This window comes from Anolis carolinensis, chromosome 5 (genome assembly GCF_035594765.1).
Source record: "Anolis carolinensis isolate JA03-04 chromosome 5, rAnoCar3.1.pri, whole genome shotgun sequence".
Classification (NCBI taxonomy): domain Eukaryota; kingdom Metazoa; phylum Chordata; class Lepidosauria; order Squamata; family Dactyloidae; genus Anolis; species Anolis carolinensis.
Window position 1 is genome coordinate 177,904,605 of NC_085845.1, and position 24,095 is coordinate 177,928,699.

General features: G+C 38.9%; 1 protein-coding gene across 3 annotated transcripts in view; it reads right to left on the minus strand.

Annotated features, from left to right (window-relative positions):
* The window catches only part of abtb3 (ankyrin repeat and BTB domain containing 3), a 275,369-nt gene that overhangs the window by 86,434 nt on the left and 164,840 nt on the right, over window positions 1-24,095 (minus strand). For all 3 annotated transcript variants that reach the window (XM_062983030.1, XM_062983028.1, XM_062983029.1), the window contains exon 2: window positions 10-159. In XM_062983030.1, the coding sequence (XP_062839100.1) occupies window positions 10-159 (150 nt within the window). The remainder of the gene's footprint in view (window positions 1-9; window positions 160-24,095) is intronic.

Here is a 24,095-nt window from a genome sequence, read left to right on the forward strand (position 1 = left end):
AGTACTTACTGAGTTCTGCAATGCTTCCCACACGGGTTGCAAGCAAAGATTGTTCAATGGTTCGTAGCTCAGACTGGCTAAACATCTGGACTTCCCCTGGTTTATTTGACCTTTGCTGCTCTTTGTGAAGATTCAGACTTTCTGGCAGACAAGGAACACCTACAGTGAAATGAGAAAGAGGGAAAAGAAATGTAGAATTTTTAAATCAAGGCAAGTGACAGCTTTCAAAGTCTCTCTCCACCCCCACCTTCACCACGCTGGCTAAAAGATCTTTCTAAATTTGGACAAAGGAACTGTTAGATCTCCAGAAGTTTTGACCTAAAACTTCCACCAGTGTAAGCAAACATGGCTAATTGTCAGGAATCATAGGAGTTGCAGACTAAAACTTGTGGAAGGCCAAATGTTTCACAAACCCCAAGAGTTGGCTTAAACAGAGAATCAGAGAACAGATCAATTCACAGTAAATATCTATTGCGACTACAAATGGTTCTTTGAGTAATTGGTCCCATATCTAATACCCCCTACATAACTACCACTGCAAATGGCAAATGGTATTCTATGACCTTAGGCAAAAATATTGCCCATTCTGCCATATGTAATCTGGAACTTTCTGGATGTGTATGGACTGTCATCAAAGCTTGGTTACTGTTCAGTTTCTTGCATTATTTCTCCTGTATGTGTTTACAAGAATTTGTTATCTATACATAAACTGAGTTGGTTTCTATGGTCAAATTACAAAATGCACACCTTCTAGTGACTTCCTTACATATCTTAAATAAAACATATAGAAAAAAGAATGTTAAAATGGACTTCTTCACTGTGAACCCCTTTATTATGGGATAGGATATCATTCTGGTTCATAGAATCATAGAGATATGGAGATGCAGAGACTTCAAGGGCCATCCAGTCCAACCGCCTGCCACGGAGGAACACACAATCAAAGCACTCCTCAACAGATTGCTATCCAGCCTCTGTTTAAGTGAAGTGAATTAAGTGAATTTAATTCATGAGTCAGTGAATTAAAAAAAGATCAAAACCAATCATTCAATATTCTGCCCCAAGCATTCATAACCTACCAAAAAGAAAAAGGAATGAAAAATATACAACCAGAAGCAAATTCAGCAAAGAATCTCCTATCCCACCCCTTTCACAGATACACTTATAACCCAAGCTTATTTTTGATCAAAGAAGAAATACTTCATTTTCCCTAGGCCATAAATATTAAGTTTCCGAAATGTTTTGCATTTAGCAAACATTCCTGACAGAGTTTTTTTTCTCTGTCAGCAAATAATCTCTGCACATCAGACTCAGAATGCTTGTGCTTTCCAGAGAAATATATGGTAGGACACATCCACCACAACTGTTCATGGCACTAACAAAACCTTTGCCATCTGACTGTTGTGTCATTCTTAAGGGGAAAGATGGATCAATTTCCGCAGATTATAGTTCAAAGAGGATTTCTGAACACATGAGTGAGATGAGGATCCAATACCCCAATGCTATGACTAACAATGCCCTGAACTTTTACAGGGGCCCTTTGTTGCATGATAATAACACAGCAACCTTTTTCACCATTTTGAACCACTACAACTGTACCCAAATTTTGATGCCAACTACAGCCATGGCTATTGTTGCATTTCAGTAATCACTGTAACGACGGTAAAATAAAAGTCTGTGTGGCCCCTAGTGGTTTAAGATGTGTGATCTAATATGGCCGTCTAGCCAAGGGATATCCATAAAAATTAACATATTACTATATACTGTACTATGGACAACAGTGCACAAACTCTGGACCACAAGTGGTTATGTTGTAATAAACTGTTTAGCACTTAAGATGCACAATGCTGTTTGTGAAGAATTACCACTCTGGAAACCTAAATCTTTAGCTAATTAGCAGGAACAGAAAGGCAAGCGTCACTAAGTGTAGATTTACACTGCAAAAAAGAGCACAACAATAATTACTGTATAAAAACATGATGTTAAAATCTGTAACTAAATACATACAACTATGAAAGATGATGAGTTATTTGAAACAAGCTTAAATATAGGTTACCACCTATTTTCTTGTTCCAGTGTTATAGTGTTCACCATCAAACATTATCGTTAAAATGCATCAAGTGAAATGTATGTGGAGGAGCCCATCTTTCTCAAGTCTTCACAAAGCCACAATACTGAGGAGGAAACAAAAAGGGTGAGTAGTACCAAGAAATAATTAGGGGCTAGAAAGGCATATAATTTTGTGTAGGTGGTTAATTTCCAGGGGTAGAGTAGGGGGAGCAACTGTCCAGAAAGGAAAGGAGGGAGGAATAGATTCTATGAGGCCCCTTCATAGAATCTAAAATGATTAAGGGTCTGGAGAACAAGCCCTATGAGGAGAGGCTTAAAGAGCTGGGCATGTTTAGCCTGCAGAAGAGAAGGCTGAGAGGAGACATGATAGCCATGTACAAATATGTGAGGGGAAGTCATAGGGAGGAGGGAGCAAGCTTATTTTCTGCTGCCCTGCAGACTAGGACACGGAACAATGGCTTCAAACTACAGGAAAGGAGATTCCACCTGAACATCAGGAAGAACTTCCTCACTGTGAGGGCTGTTCGGCAGTGGAACTCTCTCCCCCGGAATGTGGTGGAGGCTCCTTCTTTGGAAGCTTTTAAGCAGAGGCTGGATGGCCATCTGTCGGGGGTGCTTTGAATGCGATTTCCTGCTTCTTAGCGGGGGGTTGGACTAGATGGCCCTTGAGGTCTCTTCCAACTCTACTATTCTATGATTCTATGATTCTATGATTCTATACTGCCATATATCCCAGGATTTGATACCAGATTATCTGTTTATCCCTGATTATATGGCAGTGGAGACTCATGTATCGGCGGGTCTTTGCATAATTAAAACTTGTGCACCAGCTGCGACCATACGTTTTGAAATCTGACTTGGCCACGGTGGTCCATGCCCTAGTTACCTCTTGATTGGACTATTGCAATGTGCTCTACATGGGGCTGCCCTTGAAGATGTCCCAGAAACTAAAACTGGTCCAACGATCGGCAGCCAGATTGCTAACCGGAGCGAATTACAGGGAACAGTCAACCCTCCTGTTCCATTGGCTACCAATCACTTTCCAGTCCCAATTCAAGGTGGAAGTTATCACCTACAAAGCCCTGAATGGTTTGGGAACTGCCTATCTTCATGACCGCCTTTCCCCCTATGAACCTGCACGATCTCTTCGATCATCCAGAGAGATTCTTCTCTCGCTTCCCACTCCTCACAAGTGTGGCTTGTTGGGACGAGGAAGAGGGCCTATTTCATGGTAGCCCCTCGGCTCTGGAATTTCCTCCCCAGGGAGATTAGGCAAGCAGCCACCCTGTCACCTTTTAGAAAAGAATTAAAACTTGGCTCTTCCAGTGTGCATTCGAATAATTAATCCCCATGACAGACCCCATCTAAATAAAAAACGCTATTATTTTGTACTTTATTCTGCTCCTCTGATGGAAATAACTTGACTCCCTACCCCACTCCAAATCCTCTAGGGGACACTTTAGCACTTTGTCCATTTATTCTACCAAATGGTGTTTGCAATTTATATCTCTGCACTTTTGTTTAGACCGCCCTCCCATTTTATCTATCTATTTTGCTATTAAGTGGTTGTTTTGTTTTTTATCATTTTTGTATTTTATTGTTTTATTATTGTATTATATTGTAATATTGTGGTTTTAATTTGTTCATTTTACCTGTTTGTTGATGTTGTTTACATATGTATTTTTACTTTGTTCACTGTTTGTTCTTTGGGCTTGGCCCCATGTTAGCTGCCCTGAGTCCCCGCAGGGAGATGGAGGCGGGATAGAAAAATAAATTATTATTATTATTATTATTATTATTATTATTATTATTATTATTATTATTATTATTATTATTATATAATCCAGTTCAAAGCAGATAATCTGGGATCAGATCCTAGGATATAGGGCAGTGTAGATCCAGCCTGAATCAATTCTTACATTTAATACACAACCCTCCAATATGCATAAAATTTTTTAAATCTGAGAACAGCAAAGACTGCCCTACCATTAGGTGGAGTGAGGGAGCCGCCTCATGTAGCAAATTGTGGATGAAAGGGCAGTAAATTGGTACTCAGTACTTTCCTATTATTGTTTTACTGCCTGTGATGTCAAGAGGTGTTTGGGATATTGTCTGCTTTATGTGCCAAAACAGCTTGGGTACAATGTAGGGAACATCGCATACCACTCTGCCTCTGGCTGTACATTGTCTTGGCATGACCTTGGACAAAATAATCAATAAACATGTATATTCACAAAAGATTCAGAGTGTGAACCTACATCTGTCAATCGCTTTGGGATTAAATCTCTTTAGAAAGCGTTATCACTGAAGGAGACCACTTAGAATGGAAAAACTAGAAACTTTAAATAAATGCTGGCTGCCTATTTCCATCTGAGTTCAAGGTCTCTCCTATTTCAATATAGCCTTAATGAGTTGTATATTTTTTCTGCTTCAACCACTGTTTAATCTGTCACGTAGGTAGGTGTTGCAGACTTGCAAAGTCTGAATGTGCAAGAGATGCGGTCTGTTTTCTTAGCTATTAGTGCCGTACTATTCACCTGTCATTCTGAATCAGACTTCTATGCAACATCTCTATAAACTACCACTGCCAAATCTTTTCTCATGTGTCAGTGGAAGATTATGCAAATAGACGCCCTTTCTTTCTGCTGCCCCATTACTCAGTACCTATGGTTCTTCATATGTCTGCCTTGAGCCTGTCAGCTTCATTTCTTCTACTCAGCACTTACACACATGGGCAATAGCAAATACTTTTTTTGGATTACAACTCTCACAGTTGAAGGCTTGGAAGAGATGTAGTCCTAAAAAGGTATCATCCACAAAAGTATCCTTGATTCAGAATACGGAAACACTTTGGTGTTATGCATACCTATACTATATTTACTATCTCTTACCAATGTGCTAACAGAAGATGGTTTCCATAACATGGAAGCTAAGACAATATTCAGGAACTACCTCAAGGAACAGCATCTAAACAATATAATGGTAGCCTTGTGGTCCAACTATATGATCATCATCTCTGGTAGCGCAGCTAATCTCCTCCTGAGAGGAGAAGAACTCTTAAAAATCATACACATTAGTGGTGGACAGTGGACATATGTCTACTACCACATCATGTGGAATTGAAGACAAATTTCCTTTATTCAAGAGAATGTTTTCGTAGCTTTTTTAAAACTGCAAAACAGTTTACAATATTAAGAACTTAGAAAATATAATAAAATAGTAACAAAAGGACAAAATAAGAAAAGGGTTAAATATCCCATTATGCTGCAATTGCAATTGAGATATCCAGGGAAACAAGTCTTTGATTGCCATTTGAAATCATCCTATGTTGGGCACAAATATGGTCTTTATGGGAGGAAAACTCTAAAAGATGCAGCAAGGAAGACAGTCTTCCACAAACAAACTTATCTAGCATTGTTGAAGGCTTTCATGGCCGGGATCACAGGGTTGTTGTATGTCTTTCATAAAAACTCCAACCATCACCCAAGTCAAAAAACAAGCACAATCAAAGCCCTGACAGACCGTGCACAAAGAATCTGTGAACCTCACCTCCTCCAAGGTGAACTAAACCACCTAAACTGGGCTCTACAGGCCAATGAATACTCCACCACAGACATCAGAAGAGCTGCAAGGCCAAGAACAAGCCATGGGAGTCAAGACAAAGATCCACCCAGAGGAAAGGTGTTCTTACCATACATCAAGGGAACCACTGACCGCATAGGCAAACTGATGAATAAGCACAACCTATAAACTATCTACAGACCCACAAAGAAAATCCAACAAATGCTACGGTCAGCAAAGGACAAGAGGGATCCTCTCTCCTCTGCAGGAGTCTCCCGGATACCATGCAGCTGTGGACAAGTATACATAGGGACCACCAAACGCAGCGCCCAAACATGAGTCAAAGAACATGAAAGGCACCGCAGACTAATTCAACCAGAGAAATCAGCCATAGCAGAGCACTTGATGAACCAACCTGGACACAGTATATTATTTGAGAACACAGAAATGCTGGACCACTCCAACAACTATCATGTCAGACTACACAGAGAAGCCATTGAAATCCACAAGCATGTGGACAACTTTAACAGAAAGGAAGAAACCATGAAAATGAACAAAATCTGGCTACCAGTATTAAAAAAAACTCTAAAATCAAAACAGTAGATGGGAAGCAACACTCTAAGGGCAAAGGAGCCCCAAGGACGGCTAATGACTGAACAAAGGATGTCCCCCAGGCAAGAGACAAACCTTTCCAATGCTAATTAGGGTGATTAACTGAAACATTAATGCTGGCTTCCAACTGACAAAGGACTTTTGTCACACCCTGGACTCTCCACAGATATATATTTTTTCCTTTCCGTGCCTAGTTTATCCATACCTCACAACCTCTGAGGATGTCTGCCATAGATGTGGGCGAAATGTCAGGAGAGAATACTTCTGGAACATGGCCACACAGCCCAAAAGACATACAACAAAGCTTATCTAGCCATGATATGGTAAGCATGTCTTCCTTAAAGCTCAGAGATTAGGGGTATCTATACAGAACAAGGTGACCAAGAAACAAGGGAAAAATGTTCAGGTTGTATCACCAAGAAAAAAGCAGCATGTGTTATGAACATGTATTAGAATGCATCCAGATGTTACTTTGAATTAGAGCTGGATAAAATTACTTCATTGAAGTCCCAAAATTCCCCGTCCAGCTTGGTCAGAGCTGGGAATTCTGGGATTTGTAGTTTTCCCCAAAGCTTTCTTTCATTAAGCATAAAAAAGCAACCAACATAGTTTATTGTTACTAAGAAAAAGTATCTAGCAATACAACTTTGCTAACATAACCACAATTTTCTTTCATGTCGAAACACTGAAGTAATGGCCAATATTATTTCTCTCCTCTCTGCAAGGCACTGAGATAACACCTAATGGATCCTCTGTTCTCTTCTTGACATCTCAATAACTGTGAGATGCAGATAAATTTGCAGGAGCTGAATATGACAGATGTGTTCAAAGGGACAGCTAATGAGGAAGCACCAGAAGTACTCTGGCGCCTGGAGTGGCTATGTTAACAAGACACAATAGCCAAAAAGAAACTAAGAATGGCTTGCAAAGTGCAAATTAAGGATGTAATGGTGTCCAGAGTTATTCAAATATAAAACATATTGTTGAATCATAAAGAGATGATTACGTTAGGCATCAAGCCCCAACTAGATGTTCTGTCAAAGATTGAACAGAAATGTAGCATAAAAATTCCCTATAAAGAATGTTATTTGCAAAAGGGGGAATATGCATCCTCATCCTTCTCCCTAAAACCTCTGGAGTCATGTATCACCTTTTAAAACCAATTTTCAATTGTTTCTTTCAATCTCTGTATAATTAACCACATTCAAGGTTCTTGTCACATTTTTCTGATGGCTGAACAGCTAGGTACCAAGAAATTCCTCTGCAAACTGTGGTCCCTTCCACACAGCTGTATAAAATTCCACATTATCTGCTTTGAACTAGCTTATATGGCAGTGTGGACTCAGATAACTCAGCTCAAAGCAGATATTGTGGACTATCTGCCTTTATATTCTGGGTTATATGGCTGTGTGGAAGGGCCCTTAGATAATTGTACTGATGTCATTTGACCACGATATGTGGTTGAGAATAATGTGTGATTTACAAAATCTGTGCAGAATGTGCAATGACAATTGGAATGGCCCTGGATTATGATTTTGGATTATGTCATTTTAATAATTGATGTAATTGTTTTTAGATGTTTTAATTCTCTGGTTTTTAATGTAGATGTTTACCAATTGTATGTTATTTTAAGGCATTAAATTGTTGTTGATATGTGAGGTTGCTCTGATTCCCCCTCGGGGTTGAGAAGGACGAGGTACAAATATGGTAAATAAATACAAAAATTAGAAAACTTCTTCATAAATTTGACAGAAATAAACTCAGGGTTAAACATAAATTGAATGTGGAAACTGACAGGTTTCTCAGTCACCAAACATGTTCAACACAATTTGCTTGAAACTGGGTTCACACCCTATTTTCACACTCTAATTTCTGAGATAACCGTTGCTAAATCCATGAAAACAGAAGGGAAACCATGGTTAATAATGGAGGGTGGGAAATGGGAGACGGAAAATGGACTGGATAAAAAGAGGAGGAGGGGAAAATAAGAATACAAATATTCAACCCACTCTGACTGACTTTAAGTAGATTTTAAACACCAACAGAGTTATATTAACACAAGGCCTATGTACAAATCAAGAAATGCATTGATGTCCTTTTTCAGTCCAGGATGACTAAACATATATGTTGTTTCAGAGAACAATGGCATTGGATAATGCTTTTAGACATAATGGAACAATTTTGTTATTTTATCATTAAAAAACCCTAATCTGGAGGAATAAAAATTGTGGTAGGTTATTTCCTGTTTAGCAACCAATGATTATGAGAATCAAAGCAGTGATGACAGTAAAACAAGAACATAATGGATTAAGAAATGACTAAGCTTCACTTGGAACAGTAATGGAATGACATCCATGAACTACTGACCTTTATATTTTGAAAATAATGTTGTTATTTGTTAAAAAGAGGAGTCTAGTAGTAAGAAGATACCCAACAAAATCTTGACTTTTTCTTCTTGCAGAAATATACAAACCCCGTGGATCTATGCAGGGTCACCAAGTCATAAATCCGACATATGAATTGCATAGTTCTGTCCATGAAACAAATAATACTAGCTCATCAACATGAGCAAACAAAAAAGGTTCATTCTTTCTATCATATATGCCTTAAGATCCACCAAACAATAGGAATGATTTCACCCACCACAAACAGAAAATTCTTTTTACAGACATGTGTTATACAGGTATTCCTTTTTAGTAAGCTTAAAGATTCACTGAAACTCCAGGAATGCATTTGATTGGCAAACCTTTGAAATTCTGCACAGTATAAAGGATTCTACAAAGGCAGGCGTATCTGTGATTAATAAACTAGCAAGTACATCAATCAACCTCCTCTTATTTTGAATTCTGCCCAAAGAAAGAAACATGTTGCCATTTTATCTAAACACTAATTAGTAGGTGATAAATTGTTCATTAGCATGACATATTAAAATCCATTATTGCATTCTTACATCACCGCTAACAATAATACTGTGAAAACATCAGAACTCTGCTTTGCATTTGCATTGTTCCTTCTCCTTTTTTTCATTTTTGCCCTTTTTTAGCATTAGAAAGGAAAAGTTCTCTATTTGAATTTAATCCCTGTATCTATTTCTAAAGAACTGAGGCAGAAGGAGAGATGTAAAATACATGGTAATACAATTTCTCGACCAAAAGAGTGACATACTCTGAGCATAAGTATACATTTCAAGATAAGGCATCATAATGGCCACAACTACATCCATTGTCCTTCTGATATTTGTGCTTTTGATATAATTTATCAATTTGATTTTCAAATATGGCCTCGACTTTTAAACAACCTGCTGCAATCTCTTCAAGATCAACTCTGTGTTGCGAACATCTTGGTCTTCTCCCAAAGGGAAAACATGTTGCTCCATCCTGTGAATAATCTGTTCCATTTTGGGGGAAATGGAGTAGATGATAAAGTAGGAGAAATGTAGCACAGAACAGGTAAAGAAAGCACCACATGCCCCTTTCACACAGCTAAATAAAATCCCACATTTTCTGCTTTGAACTGGAATATATGGCAGTGTGGACTCAGATAGCCCAGTTCAAAGCAGATATTATGGGATTTTCTGCTTTGATATTCTGGGTTATATGGCTATGTGGAAGAGCCCACAGCAATACTTGATTAGTACTCTAAATGAATGAATTCAAGGCTTCAGGGCTAGATTAATTACATCCCAGGATATTAAAAGAACTGGCAGAAGTAATCGCAGAACAACTGTCAATAATAATTAAGAGAAGTCCCAGCTGACTGGAGGACAAATATCTATATCTTCAAAAAGGTTAATACTCCACAGGAGAGGGTGAGAATTCAAAATCACCTTAATAGATTGAAGAGCTGGGCTAAGATTAACAAAATGAATTGTAACAGGGAGATATAAGGTACTACACTTAGGCAGAAAAAAAAACAAAAAAAACATGGATATAGGATGGATATCATCTGGTTTGGTAACAGAACATGTGAAAGGATCTAGGAATCTCAGTAGGCCACAAGCTGAGTACAAGCTACAGTGTGATGCATCAGGTAAGAAAACCAATGCAATTCTAAACTACATTAATAGGAATATGGCATCTAAATCAAGGGAATTACCAGTATCACTCTATTCTGCTTTAGACAGACTTCACCTAGAATAGTGTCCAGTTCTGGGCACCACTTTTCAAGATGGATGTTTCCAAACTGGAATGCATCAAGAGTATAATGACCAAAATGGTTTAAACAACTGGAAACTATGCTGTATGAGAAGTGTTTAAGGTAGCTGGGTATATTTTGCTTGGAGGAGGAAGGTTAAGAGGGGACATGATAGCCATGTCTACATATTTAAAGGGATGCCATATGGAAGATGGAGCAAGTTTGTTTTCTGCTGTTTCAGAGACTGAGACAGAGCAGTGGATTCAAACTGAAGAAAAGGGGATTCCACCTAAACATTAGAAATAACTACCTTTCTTATAGTAAGATCTGTTCCACATGCTGCCTCAGCGTGGTGTGGTCTCCTTCTCTGGAGGGTTTGAAACAGAGATAGGATGGCCATTCGTCGAGGATGCTTTGAATGTGCATTTCTGCATGGCAGGCAATTGGAATGAATGGCCCTGTGGTCTCTTCCATCTCCATGATTCTACGACTAACCAGTGATTATTGAACCTGGAATTTATAGTTTTGATACCATACACATCTTTCTGTTTTGGTTTTTCAAACTTCTGTTTTTCAAACTGATAATTGTTTTCCCTGGTTATTTTCATTCCTTTTTTTTTACAAGGACCATAGGCAGAAGAGAGTGTCATTTTAAGTTATTTTTAGAGGTACACAAAATGCATACCAGAGGGCTCTGACACATTACAGCATGCTATTTTTACCTGCCTTGCAGAACTACTGTCTTCTTTGGGAGAACTTCAGAGGAACTTAATGGAAGGGTCCTGTACTTGAACCTCCTTTCTAATATACAATCTCTTATCTATAGATCTTACTTCCCTCTATCCATAAGTTTCCGCCTTTGATGCTGACATAGCTCAGTGACCATTTATGTTTCCTGGAGTGCTCTTTTTGTTCTGGGAACAGCATGCTTCCATTTCCAGCTACTTCAAACTCTAAAAAGTCATATCTGTAACCCAGGCCAGTAGAGTGGGTGGTACCATTATTTTACTGATTTGGTAGTCAGGTCTTGCCATGTGAAGAACCTGGCCTGCCCACTGCTGTTCACAAAATCCTCCTATCTTTACTCTGTCTCTCTCTCTCTTCTCCTGCCAGCATTCCCACTTCTCACATCCACTAGATCAATGGTTCTCAACTTATGGGTTCCCAGGTGTTTTGGCCTACAACTCTCAGAAATTCCAGCCTGTTTACCAGCTGTTAGGATTTCTGGGAGTTAAAGGCAAAAACATCTGGGGACCCACAAGTTGAGAGCCACTGAACTAGATGGAGAATTGGAAGCATAGACATTTAGGGAACTGAGCTCTGTATTTTGTTTAGGGCTATGGCCGTAATAGTTATCCAGACCATCCTCATAAACAAAACATTTCAAACTTAAGCTATCAACATGGTGAAATTTAAGCAATCTGGGAGAAGGATGTATATTTCTATTTTATTATTTTTTAAATTTGTTTTATTGTTGTTTTGTTGTTTTATCCCACTCCCACCCTCCCCTCCTTGTACATACAATTTATACAACAAACTACAGAAGTTACGTTTGAAATATCTATTTTATTCTCATAAGCAAGAATAAAAGCTTTCATCACGTTTCTTTCTGATGGGACATAACAACAATAAATGAGGAAAATGGCAAATTGTCCCAAAGCATTGGGATACATTCCCCTCTGAGTACGGGGAATGTGTAAATATTTTTTACATCTCTAATCTGTGACCGAAGTTTATGAACCCACTGCCTATGAAGCAACATGTGATGTCTCAGGGACCCTGGAGTCATGACCCCGCAGCCATTATGGATCAGTCTGAAGAGGATATGGGGTTTGTGCCACTTCAACAAGATTCTGCTCCCTTCCAGATGTTCCCTGTTGACAGTTTGAGCCCAAAGCTAATTACGAAAGCCCTTGAAACAGAGCCTGGTTCCCCAGACAGTGCTCCTTTTGATAGGAGATTGTTTCTGAAAACATTTCGTTCTGAGAAGGAGAATCGGAGACGAAGCGTGAGATTAGCGGAGAGAGAGGACGCTAATTAAACCGATTCCATTGAGAGTTTCCAGGGAGGGTTGCATCTGGCAAGTTGTTGTCTTCAGTCCGTTTCCCTTGGGAAAAAGTGTTCAGGCACCTGGTTTGAGGGGAGATTTGAAGTCCCATAAAAGTTCTGCGCGCAGGCTAGCCAGCGCGGTGTCATGTCAGTTGGAAAGTTAACATCGACTCTAGTTCCTCTTGAGTAGACCGCGTGTTGCATCTCGTCTCCCTGTCAAGTCTGGACTGCAAATCAGTTCCACCACGACCAACCTTGCCTTGTCTTGTTATCCCAGCCTTGGACATTGAACCTGGAACTCTTTGAAATACCTTGCTTTATTCCCCACTCAAACTGCTTGGAAGTTTGAGTGTGTTTCGGTTATTGGATTTAAAACTTTGAACTCTAATACTGGACATCTAACTTTATATTATTGGACTATTTTTGACCTTTCCTAAAAGGACTATTGCTGGACTATATACTCTGCTTATTTTTGTTTGACTCCTTTATTGCTTTAATAAAGATATTAGATTGTTTATTGGCCTCCTTGTCTGGTTTCCAGTGCTCGTGCAGCCTAGAGGCATCACACAACAGTAGGTGTGGTATCTGGAAACAGGTTTTAAAAAGGCATAATCTCTGTCAGAAGAAAACTAAAACATCACAGTCCAACATCACAGCACTGATATCTGCCTGTTTCTGCCAATGCAGAAATACTATTAGATATTATTTCAAGGTAGGAGAGTGCCAGGTTACGCTCCCAGCCAGACTGCAATTATGTGAAACTGTGCATATGACCGAATGCCATTAAATGGCTTCACTTTCAGTCCTAGCATGCCATAGCGTTGTGTTGGAGGATATATGAAATTCCTAGAAAGGTATCATTTCTAGACATTTGCTAGGACCTCCAATGCAATTATTTGATAACTTCTGGAGGAAGCATACCTTAGAATTGCCTGAAGGCCCCAGCAAGTTCCTAGCAAGACCATTTCCCCATGTTTAACTGATATTATATAGATTCCACAGGTAAGGGCTGTGTGTCTTACTGTACTGTTCAATCTGTCTGGCAGTGACTTTCCAGGGTTTTACACAGGATTCATTCCTAGCTTTACTTGGACTTCCTTGATATTATCCGATTCACTCCCAAACAAGTATTAACTAAACACTACCTAACTTCTGAAGACAGATGAGTTTAGGTATGTGTAGGGAAGTAGCATGGTTGATTAGTAGGACTGGTGGGAGTTGGAATCCATCAATAGTAGGAATTTTGCAATTTTCACATTTTCTGGTTTAGCCTGACAAAAAAAAATGAGTTGTGTTTGTTGCTGCTGCTGCTTTGCATGGCTGGGGACATTAGCAGTGTTGATAGCCTTTGGGTTCCTGTTGAAACAGCTCACATTTCTTTCTAGATTCCTAGCTGATTATGATTATGTAAGTATGCACTTCAAATGAACGACAATATGAAAATATTTTCAAGAAAAGGATAAAAATGCCAAGGCTGTATTATGCAGAGGGGGAAATATGATTAATTTTTGGTAATGTGAGGAGACTGAAGGAGAAAAGCAAGTTTAAATGGCTTGCTGAGTTATCTCCCAAATCCTGGGAAATATGCTGTGTGAAGGTTTTTCATAGATGAATGCAATTACATTTGTGGTAGTGTTATAAAGGCATATAACTGGAACGCTGGCACAGAAAAAACAGATTGTGAAACTGGTGGATAAGAAGACAGTGTTTTCTCTTGGCATGCATAGTAAACCGCAAGCATATTGAAGCATGATAAACTAAAGATTTAAAACAGTGTGGGTATAATGTAAAAGCCAGAGAAATACTGTTTTCACCTTCTGAACATTCACCTTCTGAACATAAGCAAAAAGAAAAAAAAGCAATTATTGCCTTCCCCCTCATTCTCTCAAAAAGAGAAGTTTCAATCATTGTTATTAATGCTTTTCAAATATCCAGATGGTTGGGAATTCTTGCCTAGGAAACATCCAAGATAAGATCAATCATATGAAGCTTCAGTTTTGCTTGCTAGTTTCATAAAAACATTTGCCAGTATAGACATGCCACTGTTCACTTTAAATACCCATCTTAAACAATACTTCCATCAAAACAATAAAACAAGTTCTAACTCGTGTATTTCTATGTTTGCATTTGTCCTTGTTTTTTTTAGCTTTCTTTTCTTTTGTATTAGTACTGCATTGTTCCTGAAAATGTACTGTATTTGCAATGGATGGCAACCTAGAGCATGACCCAATAGGGCTGTACTATTGATACAATATGTTTTATATGTTCTTCCTGTTCTCAATGCCTATGTAAACAAAATAATTTCAGGTCTGAAAGCCTCCAAGAATTGTGGTTTTGTAAGAACTGCCCAATCTTCCTTAACCCCTTGAAAAAACAGAAATAGGAATCTGACCACTTCTTCCTATTTCTTTTTTAAAATCCTCACTGTCTCCCCATTCCTCTCTCCTCATGTTGAGTCCTGGGTGCAGAAAAATTGCCCTTAATTGGTCACTTTAGTCTAGAAACATATAATGGTAGATTAATAAAAAAAAGGTTAGGAATGTGGTGAAGGGGACCTTGGGATAGTGTATTCTGTGCCCAATGTATTATCTGTGGTACCCATGTTCTCATACCCTCCAACACTTGAATAATATAATTGCACTGTTTCATTATCCGGGAAGAGACCCCTAGAAGGTGCTAGAGAGAGGATAGTCCATTTTACTAGGAAGGAGTTGAAGGAGGAAAATCATTTTCTCCGTTTTGCTGATTATTCTCCCTCCCCCTTCCCATATCATAAACGAGGGTTGTTTCCACGAGGGTGGTCTAAGGTATATGTTTATTGTTTTTACATGTTTATACGAGCCTCCGGTGGCGTAATAGGTTAAACCCTTGTGCCAGCAGGACTGCTGACTTGAAGGTTGTGTCACTAACCTGAAGGTTACTGGTTTGAAACCAACCTAGAGAGAGTGCAGATGAGCTTTCTCTGTCAGCTCCAGCTCCATGCAGGGACATGAGAGAAGCCTCCCACAAGGATGGTAAAACATGAAACACCTGGACATACCCTGGGCAATGTCATTGCAGATGGTCAATTCTCTTGCACCAAAAGCGACTTACAGTTTTTCAAGTCGCCACTGACACAAAAAATTGTTTGTTTATATGGCATTGAATTGTTGCCAATTTGTAAGCCACTCCAGGTCCCCTTCAGGGTGAGAATAGTGGGGTATAAATCGAGTAAATAAATAAACAAGACAGCGAAATGCTTTTTGGCCTTCAACCCACCCTCTCCCCATAAAATGGACTATCCTTCTCTCTTTAGCACCTCCTAGCGGTTTCTGTCTGGATAATTGAACAGTACCTGTTACTTTATGTAACAATTGACCAAAGAAACATTACAAAACCCCCATTTCCATATGAATCTGCTCATGCACAAAAGCTCAATTTTCACTGAGACAAGAAATTGGATCTGGAATGATCTATCAGATTTCAGAAGAGGAATTATGAGATCTAGTGCACTATCATAGAAAAGACGGGAAGGAGAGGATATACATAGAAAATGCCAAGAATGTTGTACTCTACAACATCTCACAGCTGAAAATTGGGACACGTGTAGCCAAGCAACAACAGAGTATGGTCAGGGTGGCAAAAGTTATGCTTTAAAAGGGACACACATGCTTCAGTGGGGTAGGTACAGTTTGCTTTTGGCTGAGTGAACTGGGAAGAGCAAGACTTTATTCCCTCCTCTCCTCTCCCCTGCTTCAGAGTTAATTGAGTGAAAATTATTCCTGTACTTGAACTCAGTTTGCAACCACTGAAGTAAGCCAAGGACAAAGAGGAGAGTGGGGGAGAAGAGAACAAAATTGGGACATTTTGAAACCATCTGAAAAAGTGGGATGGCAGGGTCCAGGGTTTGAATATCTGCTCAGCCATTGAATCCTGTTGGGTGATCTTTGGCAGTTCAGTCCTCTCACCCTCAAAGGAAGGTATAGTAAATCCCTTGAACAAATCTTAAGAAAACACAGTGATATGGTTGCCTTAGTGTTACCATAAGACAGAAATAATTTGAAGACACCCAACAACAATATGGCCAAAATCCAATTGCTACTTTCATCTAGGGGCCCTTTCCTTGAATCAATGAAATTTCAGTAAGTGTTGATTTATCTTTTAGCAATAAATTCTTTGATCCTACCCCAGCTGGAACTAGCAATTGTATTTAGATCTACATGTCAATCACCTGTATGTCATTAATACATTGAGATGAATATGCATAGGACTGGCGTGCTGTGTGATATGTGCCCACTCACAACCTTGCATCTATCTAACATTTTGCTTCTATCTCATCACCCTGGCTATTATTCCTTGGCTCTTCCCTTCCGATCTTACAGCATCAGAATATCATTTCTCTTCTCCTCATTCCCTGCCTTATTTCTGAGCAGCAAAAGCACATTCATATGCAAGTCAAATTGCCACAATTTCCTTCTGCAGCAGATTGCTGCTCTTCCAATGTGTTGCTTATTTACACACAGTACTATCTCGTGCCAAGTTCAGCTCTTCCTGCAATACTGGCCAAAGATGTTTCTGAAACATCATGTGCAAATAGCGATGTATGTTGGTGAGAGTGTTGCAGTTTGATAGTTTGTTGATTTGAATGGATACAGTGCTCATGTTTGATAAGGACATCGGTGCTTTCATTTTATTGCAAGAGGATTAAATATCTTACTAGAAAGTAAAATCCATAGCGGAAGATGTATGACTACAATAAGGGAAGCAACATTAACAATGCTCAGCACACAAATACGCTGCTATACATCTTGAGAGCAATTAACAACAATTACAAAATTAATCTCTGTGAACAGGAAAATAGTATTATTCTATTCCTACTGTTACATCTCCCCAGTTCTCCTATTTTACATTTTGCAAAACGGAAGCCCACTTAAGAACATGTGTACATGTGACTGTGAAAAGTGTTTTTGGATTTTGTCTCATGGTTATGAGTGCCATATGGGAATGTTAGAAAGCAAAGGGGATGAAATAAAAACATGAGGGTCGGCTGCAATCAATTACAATGGCAAGCATAAGGGAGCCATTTGGAAATCAAATGTACACTCAAGCCAGTGCTTTAATATTTACTTTTATAAAGCAGTATGTGGGGTAAAATGTTCAAGCAAAAATGTCTTGAACATAGCAACACAATGCTCATTACAATGAAGGATATGTTATAAAGTAAGCTCTCAAAACTTTCAAAATCAGAGGCTAAACTAAACCATACCCAAAATGCATGGCTGCATTTTTATCACAACAGGGAGATTAATTCTTCCCTCCTCACCATCCTAATATCACGCGCGCACACACACACACACACACACAGACATTTTTGCTAGTAATGCCAACAATTGATGCCAATAACAACTTCTGTCTTGCAGATAGTTTCAAGGATGCAATTTTGTTACAATCAAAGACTGGTGAGTGAAAGGATTGAATGCTCTCCCTCTACTAGGATGGCATTTAAATGAGTGAGAAACAGCAAACAACCCAATCATGAATGTATTTATTTGTTTCATTCTGTCTACAGTCTATAGAGCTATGGAATCTCATTCTCTGGAAATTTATTAGCAGAGGTTGGATGGTCATCTGTCAGGAGTGCTTTCATTGTATTGTAGATGTTAGTGGTGTATTTTATTGCATGGCAGAGGCTGAACTGGATGGTCCTAGTGCAGCGTTTCTCAACCTGGGAATGGGGACCCCTGGGGGAGTTGTGAGACGGGTGTCAGAAGGATCGCCAAAGACCAGTATTTTTTATTGGTCATGGGTATTCTGTGTGGGAAGTTTGGCCCAATTCTATCGTTGGTGGGGTTCAAGGGGCTCCTTGAGTCTAGGTGAACTACTGTATAAATCCCAGCAACTACAACTCCCAAATGTCAAGGTCTATTTTCCCCAAACTCCACCAGTGTTCACATTTGGCTATATTGAATATTCGTGCCAAGTTTGGTCGGGATCCATCATTGTTTGAGTCCACGGTGCTCTCTGGATGTAGGTGAGCTACAACTCCAAATCTCAAGGTCAATGCCCATCAAACTCTTCCAGTATTTCCCCTTGGTCATGGGAGTTCTGTGTACCATGTTTGGTTTAATTCCATCATTGGTGGAGTTCAGAATGCTCTTTAAATGTAGGTGAAAATCCCAACAACTACAACTCTCAAATGACAAAAGCATCCCCCCCACCCAACCCCACCATTATTCAAATTTGGGCATATTGGGTATTTGTGCCAAATTTGGTCCAGTGAATGAAACTACATCCTGCATATCAGATTTTTACAATACAATTCATAACAGTAGCAAAATGACAATTATGCAATAACAACAATATAATTTTATGCTTGGGGGTCACCACCACATGAGGAACTGTATTAAGGGGTCGCGGGATTAGGAAAGTTGCGAAACACTGCCCTAGTGGTATCTTCCAACTCTATGATTCTATTATATGGATTTTAAAAATCTGATCAAGTCCCAAATGAAGATTACGCAGGATTGGATTTAAGTCACACTTAACACAGTCACAGTATGTCTACTGAATCACACAGTATTTAAACGACTAACTTAAGATCCAACTAAATTAGGATACACTGATTTCACTAGACCTATTTTATGCCTGGATCCAAGGTACAAATTACCATTGTATTTGTTCATTTTATCTCTTTTCTTCCATTCATGCAAATGGCCAGACTGACCACGAAGAAGATCTAAATTTGCCTTTGCAAATATGCTATGACTGTTTGAAAACAGGGCAGAGGCAAAGGTGGAAAATGCAAATCTAGATGTGGTCTATAATGGAAGAGAAGAAAAATAAATTTGACTAGACAGAGGAGAAAAAATATATATCTTCGTTTAATATTTGGCTGCTAAGCTCAGAAGAAGTAAATGATATCTAGATGTGCAAAGGCCAATGAAAAATAAATAAATTTCTACAATTCTTTATGCCCAGTAGCCCAGGAGTACTCAGAAAAATCCCATCATAGTTGGGAAAATCAAGAAATACATCTTCTTATTATTTGGTTGTTTCACCACTACCATCTAGATACACCCAGAGGAAGAAACATATCTAATTTCAGGCTGGCAAATTTCAATATGCCCACACCCCTAGATATCTCCATAACTGGTGCACAATAGCAGGATCTGAAACAAACAATAATGTTAAAAATACCCCACTGCCTTTCATCTTCCACCTCTTTAAGGCTTGTGTTTCAAAACAAATACTCAAGAGCAACTTTCTTCAAGACTGCATCAAAATGCAATTTTCATTCAGTGAAATACAGACCTGAAAGTGATTTGGCAAGGAATAGAAAACCCAGCGGAGTCGGGCTCTTTTCAAGATATTATTATTTTCCTGCAATGATAATGGCTTTCTAACTTTAGTAGTGCTAACCACAGGAAGTGACATTCATTTCCATATATAACAGAAGTGGGGAAAGGGACTGCTTTGCTTGAGTGGGTGCAGATCACTGTTTTATTGCTGTTTGTGCGCATGCAGAAAATGGGGACTCAGAAGGGTGATAAAAACTGTTGACAATAGTGGTTTCATTTTTCTATGTGGAGAAAGTAGGACTTGTGACATACCTGGTACAACACACCTGCCATATATACTACTGTATTCAGTAAGTATTTATGATTTTTTAAATTTTATGTCATGTCAAAAGCATTGCATAATAAATAAGTTTAAAAGTGAAAAAATAAAGGAATCACAAGCAGCTAAATAGTTTTAGACCAAAAGCGGGCAACAGCGACAGCATTGTCCATAGCTTTAAACAATTCCTCCTCCATACATGAGGCAGGACAGTGTGGGCAAGCATACATATGTGGAGTTGTTTGTTCTGCTCAACAGTCACACAAGGTGGAGAATTCCTCCATTTAGTGCCATCTTGCCAAGTTGTCTTTTGATCTGCCCACTCCGCTTCTGAGTCTGTTTAGGGACTTCCGAGTTGCCCATTCCTGGTTTGCCCCTGGAGGAGGACCCTCATGGGGGGCCATCCAGTTGGAATTACCAGGTTTAGCTGCCCAGAGGAACACCCTTGCTGTTGCTGGAGGAACATTAAGAGGAATGGAAGTTCTCATGAAGCTTTTCCTTGATTTGAGTATACTGGGAGGAGGCTGATAGTCATGCAGTGGATGGCTTTCACAATGTTCAACCTTATTTCTCTCATAGATAGCAGCAACTTCCCATCACACATTAGGGGGCAATGCCAACTAACTTGTACAGTTTATCAACAGGTGTAGGTTTAAAGCATCTTGTGATTATTCTGCATGTTTCGTTCAGTGCTATGTCTACCTGCTTTGCATGGGCAGACTTGTGCCAGACGGGACAGGCATACTCAATAGTTGAGTAAGACAAGGCCAGGGCTGATGTTCTTATTAATTTTGGGTCTGCACCCCATGCACTGTCAGTAAGTTTCTGCAGGATCTTGTTGCGTGCAGCAACTTTGTGCTTGGTATTCATACAGTGTTTCCTATATGTTAGTGTTCGATATAAGGTGACACCAAGATATTTAGGATGGAAACAGTGTTCAAGCTCTTGGCCTTCCGAGGTAACTTTCAGTTTCCTGTTGGTTTCATGGTTACATAGGTGGAAAGCACACACTTGTGTCCTGGCAGGGTGAGGCTTCAGTTGGTTATCTTTGTAGTAGCTGGAGAGATCTTTCAAGGCATTTGTGAGTTGATTTTCAACCATTTCAAAGTCTTTTGCTTGAGTTGTTAGGCCGAGGTCATCAGCATATATAAAGCTCTTTGTGTGTGCTGGCTCTGGCTGATCGTTCCTGAAGATGTTAAACAAGGTCGGTGCAAGAACACTGTCTTGGAGTAAACCATTCTTTTGCCTTCTCCATCTACTATTCCCTGGAACATGGAAAGAGCCTCTTTGAAGACTAAGTAAATCCAGTTGGGCGTCCCCTGGGCAACGTTTCTTGTAAATGGCTAATCTTTCCAACCCAAAAGCATTGCTTTTAAACAGAAAATCCTATGAAATGCATGGAGACATTGTAAGTCAACAGGCAACTGGAAGCCACATACTTCTACACACACAGCCACATTGTCAAGAGACTTACATTATGCTTCTTTGTCTTCCCTGCCAGAAAATCTATCATACTAATCTGCTTTTGTTTAAACGTTGGCACTCTTCTTTATCACTTTTTCTCCCATTAAAGGGAAGCACACTTAGTCTTGCTAATGTCAAGTTTAAAAAAGGAAGAAAAAAGAAAAGAAAAAAAGATGAATACAGTTCAACGGTCAAACCTTTGAGAAAAATTAATAATCAGAATAAAATGTTTCTAAAACTATTACAAAAATAATGAGATGCAGTCAAGGGTGACAAATCCACAGTCTTATCTGCCTCAAAATAAAAAAAGCATTCATTTTTTAAATCAAACTTCTTTCTTTCTGGCTTGCTGCTATTTTTTTTCACCAATTAGATATATTACAGGAGTTATTTATAAATATAATGGACCTAGCAATTCATCTAGCAATTCTAGCAGGACCAGAGACCAATCCCGCTCTTACCATGGGCAAATCCATTCCTGATACCAGCAGCCAGAATTACCATTCTAATTTCCCTTTAAAAACATCTTTTAAAGCAATTTAAGATATAAGTCTTTACTATAGCAGAGTGCAGAGCTTGAAAAAGTAACTTTTGGGACCTTCAGAGCAGTCATTCCATTCTATACTAGGGGTCCTTCCACACAGCCCTATATCCTTGAATATCAAGGCAGAAAATCCCACATTATCTGAGTGTGGACTCAGATAACCCAGTTCAAAGCAGATATTGTGGGATTTTCTGCCTTGATATTCTGGGATATAAGGCTGTGTGGAAGGGTTCTAGGTCGTGTGAAGAAGTATTTCCTTTGGGTTTTCCTAAATCTATCATCAATCACTGTGAACTCTCCATCAGTTTTTTTCCAGCCATATTGCCTGAGTGTAGGTTTCTGTGGCCAGCCTCATTATTTGGTGGCAATAGGTTGAAAAAGGTTATCACCGTTCTATGAGAATCTATGCAGTCATGGACACATTACTCTTATGGAGCCAGGCATTAATAAAAATGGGATCCGTTACATGATCCTGAAAAAGGATGAGATTTAAGCAGTAGCCTGCCAACTCCTGGAGACATTGAACTGAAGACTCCTTTCTGAAGATATTAGCAGAAGCAAATGACCTGCATCAATTGTCTGAAAGACTCATATAGGTCAAGTATCACTTATCCAAAATGCTTGGGACAAGAGTATTTTGGATTTCTGTTTTATTATTTTGAAATACCTGTATTTGCATATACATACATTTGGAGTTGAGACCTATGCCTAAACATGAAATCCAATGATGTTTCATATAACCTCATACACATAGTGCGAAGGTAATTTTATACATTTTTAAAAAATGTGCATGAAACAAAGTTTGTGTACATTAATCCACCAGAAAGCAACAGCATCACTCTTTCAGGCACATGTGGACAATTCTGAAGTATTTCCCATTTTGGAGGGGGGAATAAAGGATGCTCAATCTGTATTTATGCCCTTTTTGTTGCTGCCATGTTTCACTGTTTAAAAACAAATACACCTCTGTGTTTCAAAGATCACAATGTGCCACAGTTCACTAGCTGATTGCTGGCACCAAAGTTTTCTTTGTGACTGGGTTATTAAATATATTTTGTGTTATTTAATAACATGGGATCACGTTATAAATCCAGCTTTAATACAAACATTACAGCTTAGCTAACAAATTTGCTTCTGCTATAATTAGGAGGCACACTATGACATATTCCAGTAATTAAACATTACATTGCATGTCAATATAAATACAAATACTTGTAATGCGTATTAGACCCCGTCTCATAAGAAAACACAAAAGAGCAGACAAAATCCATTTCCTTCCAAAGTTGTCTCTATTTTGGTCTGAATATCAGCCAAAAAGCACTGCACAGAGAATCGAGGGAATTCTTTAAAGTGATTTACCAAGAAAAAGAGCTACCCACTGGAATGGATGTTGAACATGGGTTTCACTGGAGTTAAAAGAACCCCTTTTGCTTTGTTCAATCATTCTTACACAAAAGAACTTCAGAGGGCACAATTTGACTTTGAAATCATTTTGAAACTGTATTATCTTTCTTTGCAAAGCAGTTTGCATAAGTTTAAAACTTGGAAAGTTAGCATAACAAAGCAATTGTGAAATACAGAAAGAAGATCATAAATTTGACCTAGCCTAATAATTTCCACATCTCACCCAGTAACATTTAATTCCTTGGAAAAGAAACCTTCTTAATTAAAGTTATATTTGCAAATCAAATATTAAAAAAATGCTGAAACTTAGTTCCTGCAGATTCATGAAAAACATCTTCTGCCTGAACCAAGAAGCCACTTTCATTTCTGCAAAACCCAGAACATGTGACATTTCACAAATGAAATCCAAAATATCTAAGGCTGAGCAATATCAGAGTGTGGTCAAGATGGCAAAGGTTATTAAGTGAGGAAGATCACACAGTATAGGAGATGCTATAATAGTTTGTTTTCGTCTGGGTGTACAGGGATGGACAAAATACTGTTGCCTCCTCCTCTTCTGTCACCACTATGTTAACTGTGTGCCTTTTGCACTATGAACCCAATTTGCAGCAATTGGGAGAGAAAAATAGTGGCAGCAAAGCTGGACCACTCTCCAAATTTGATC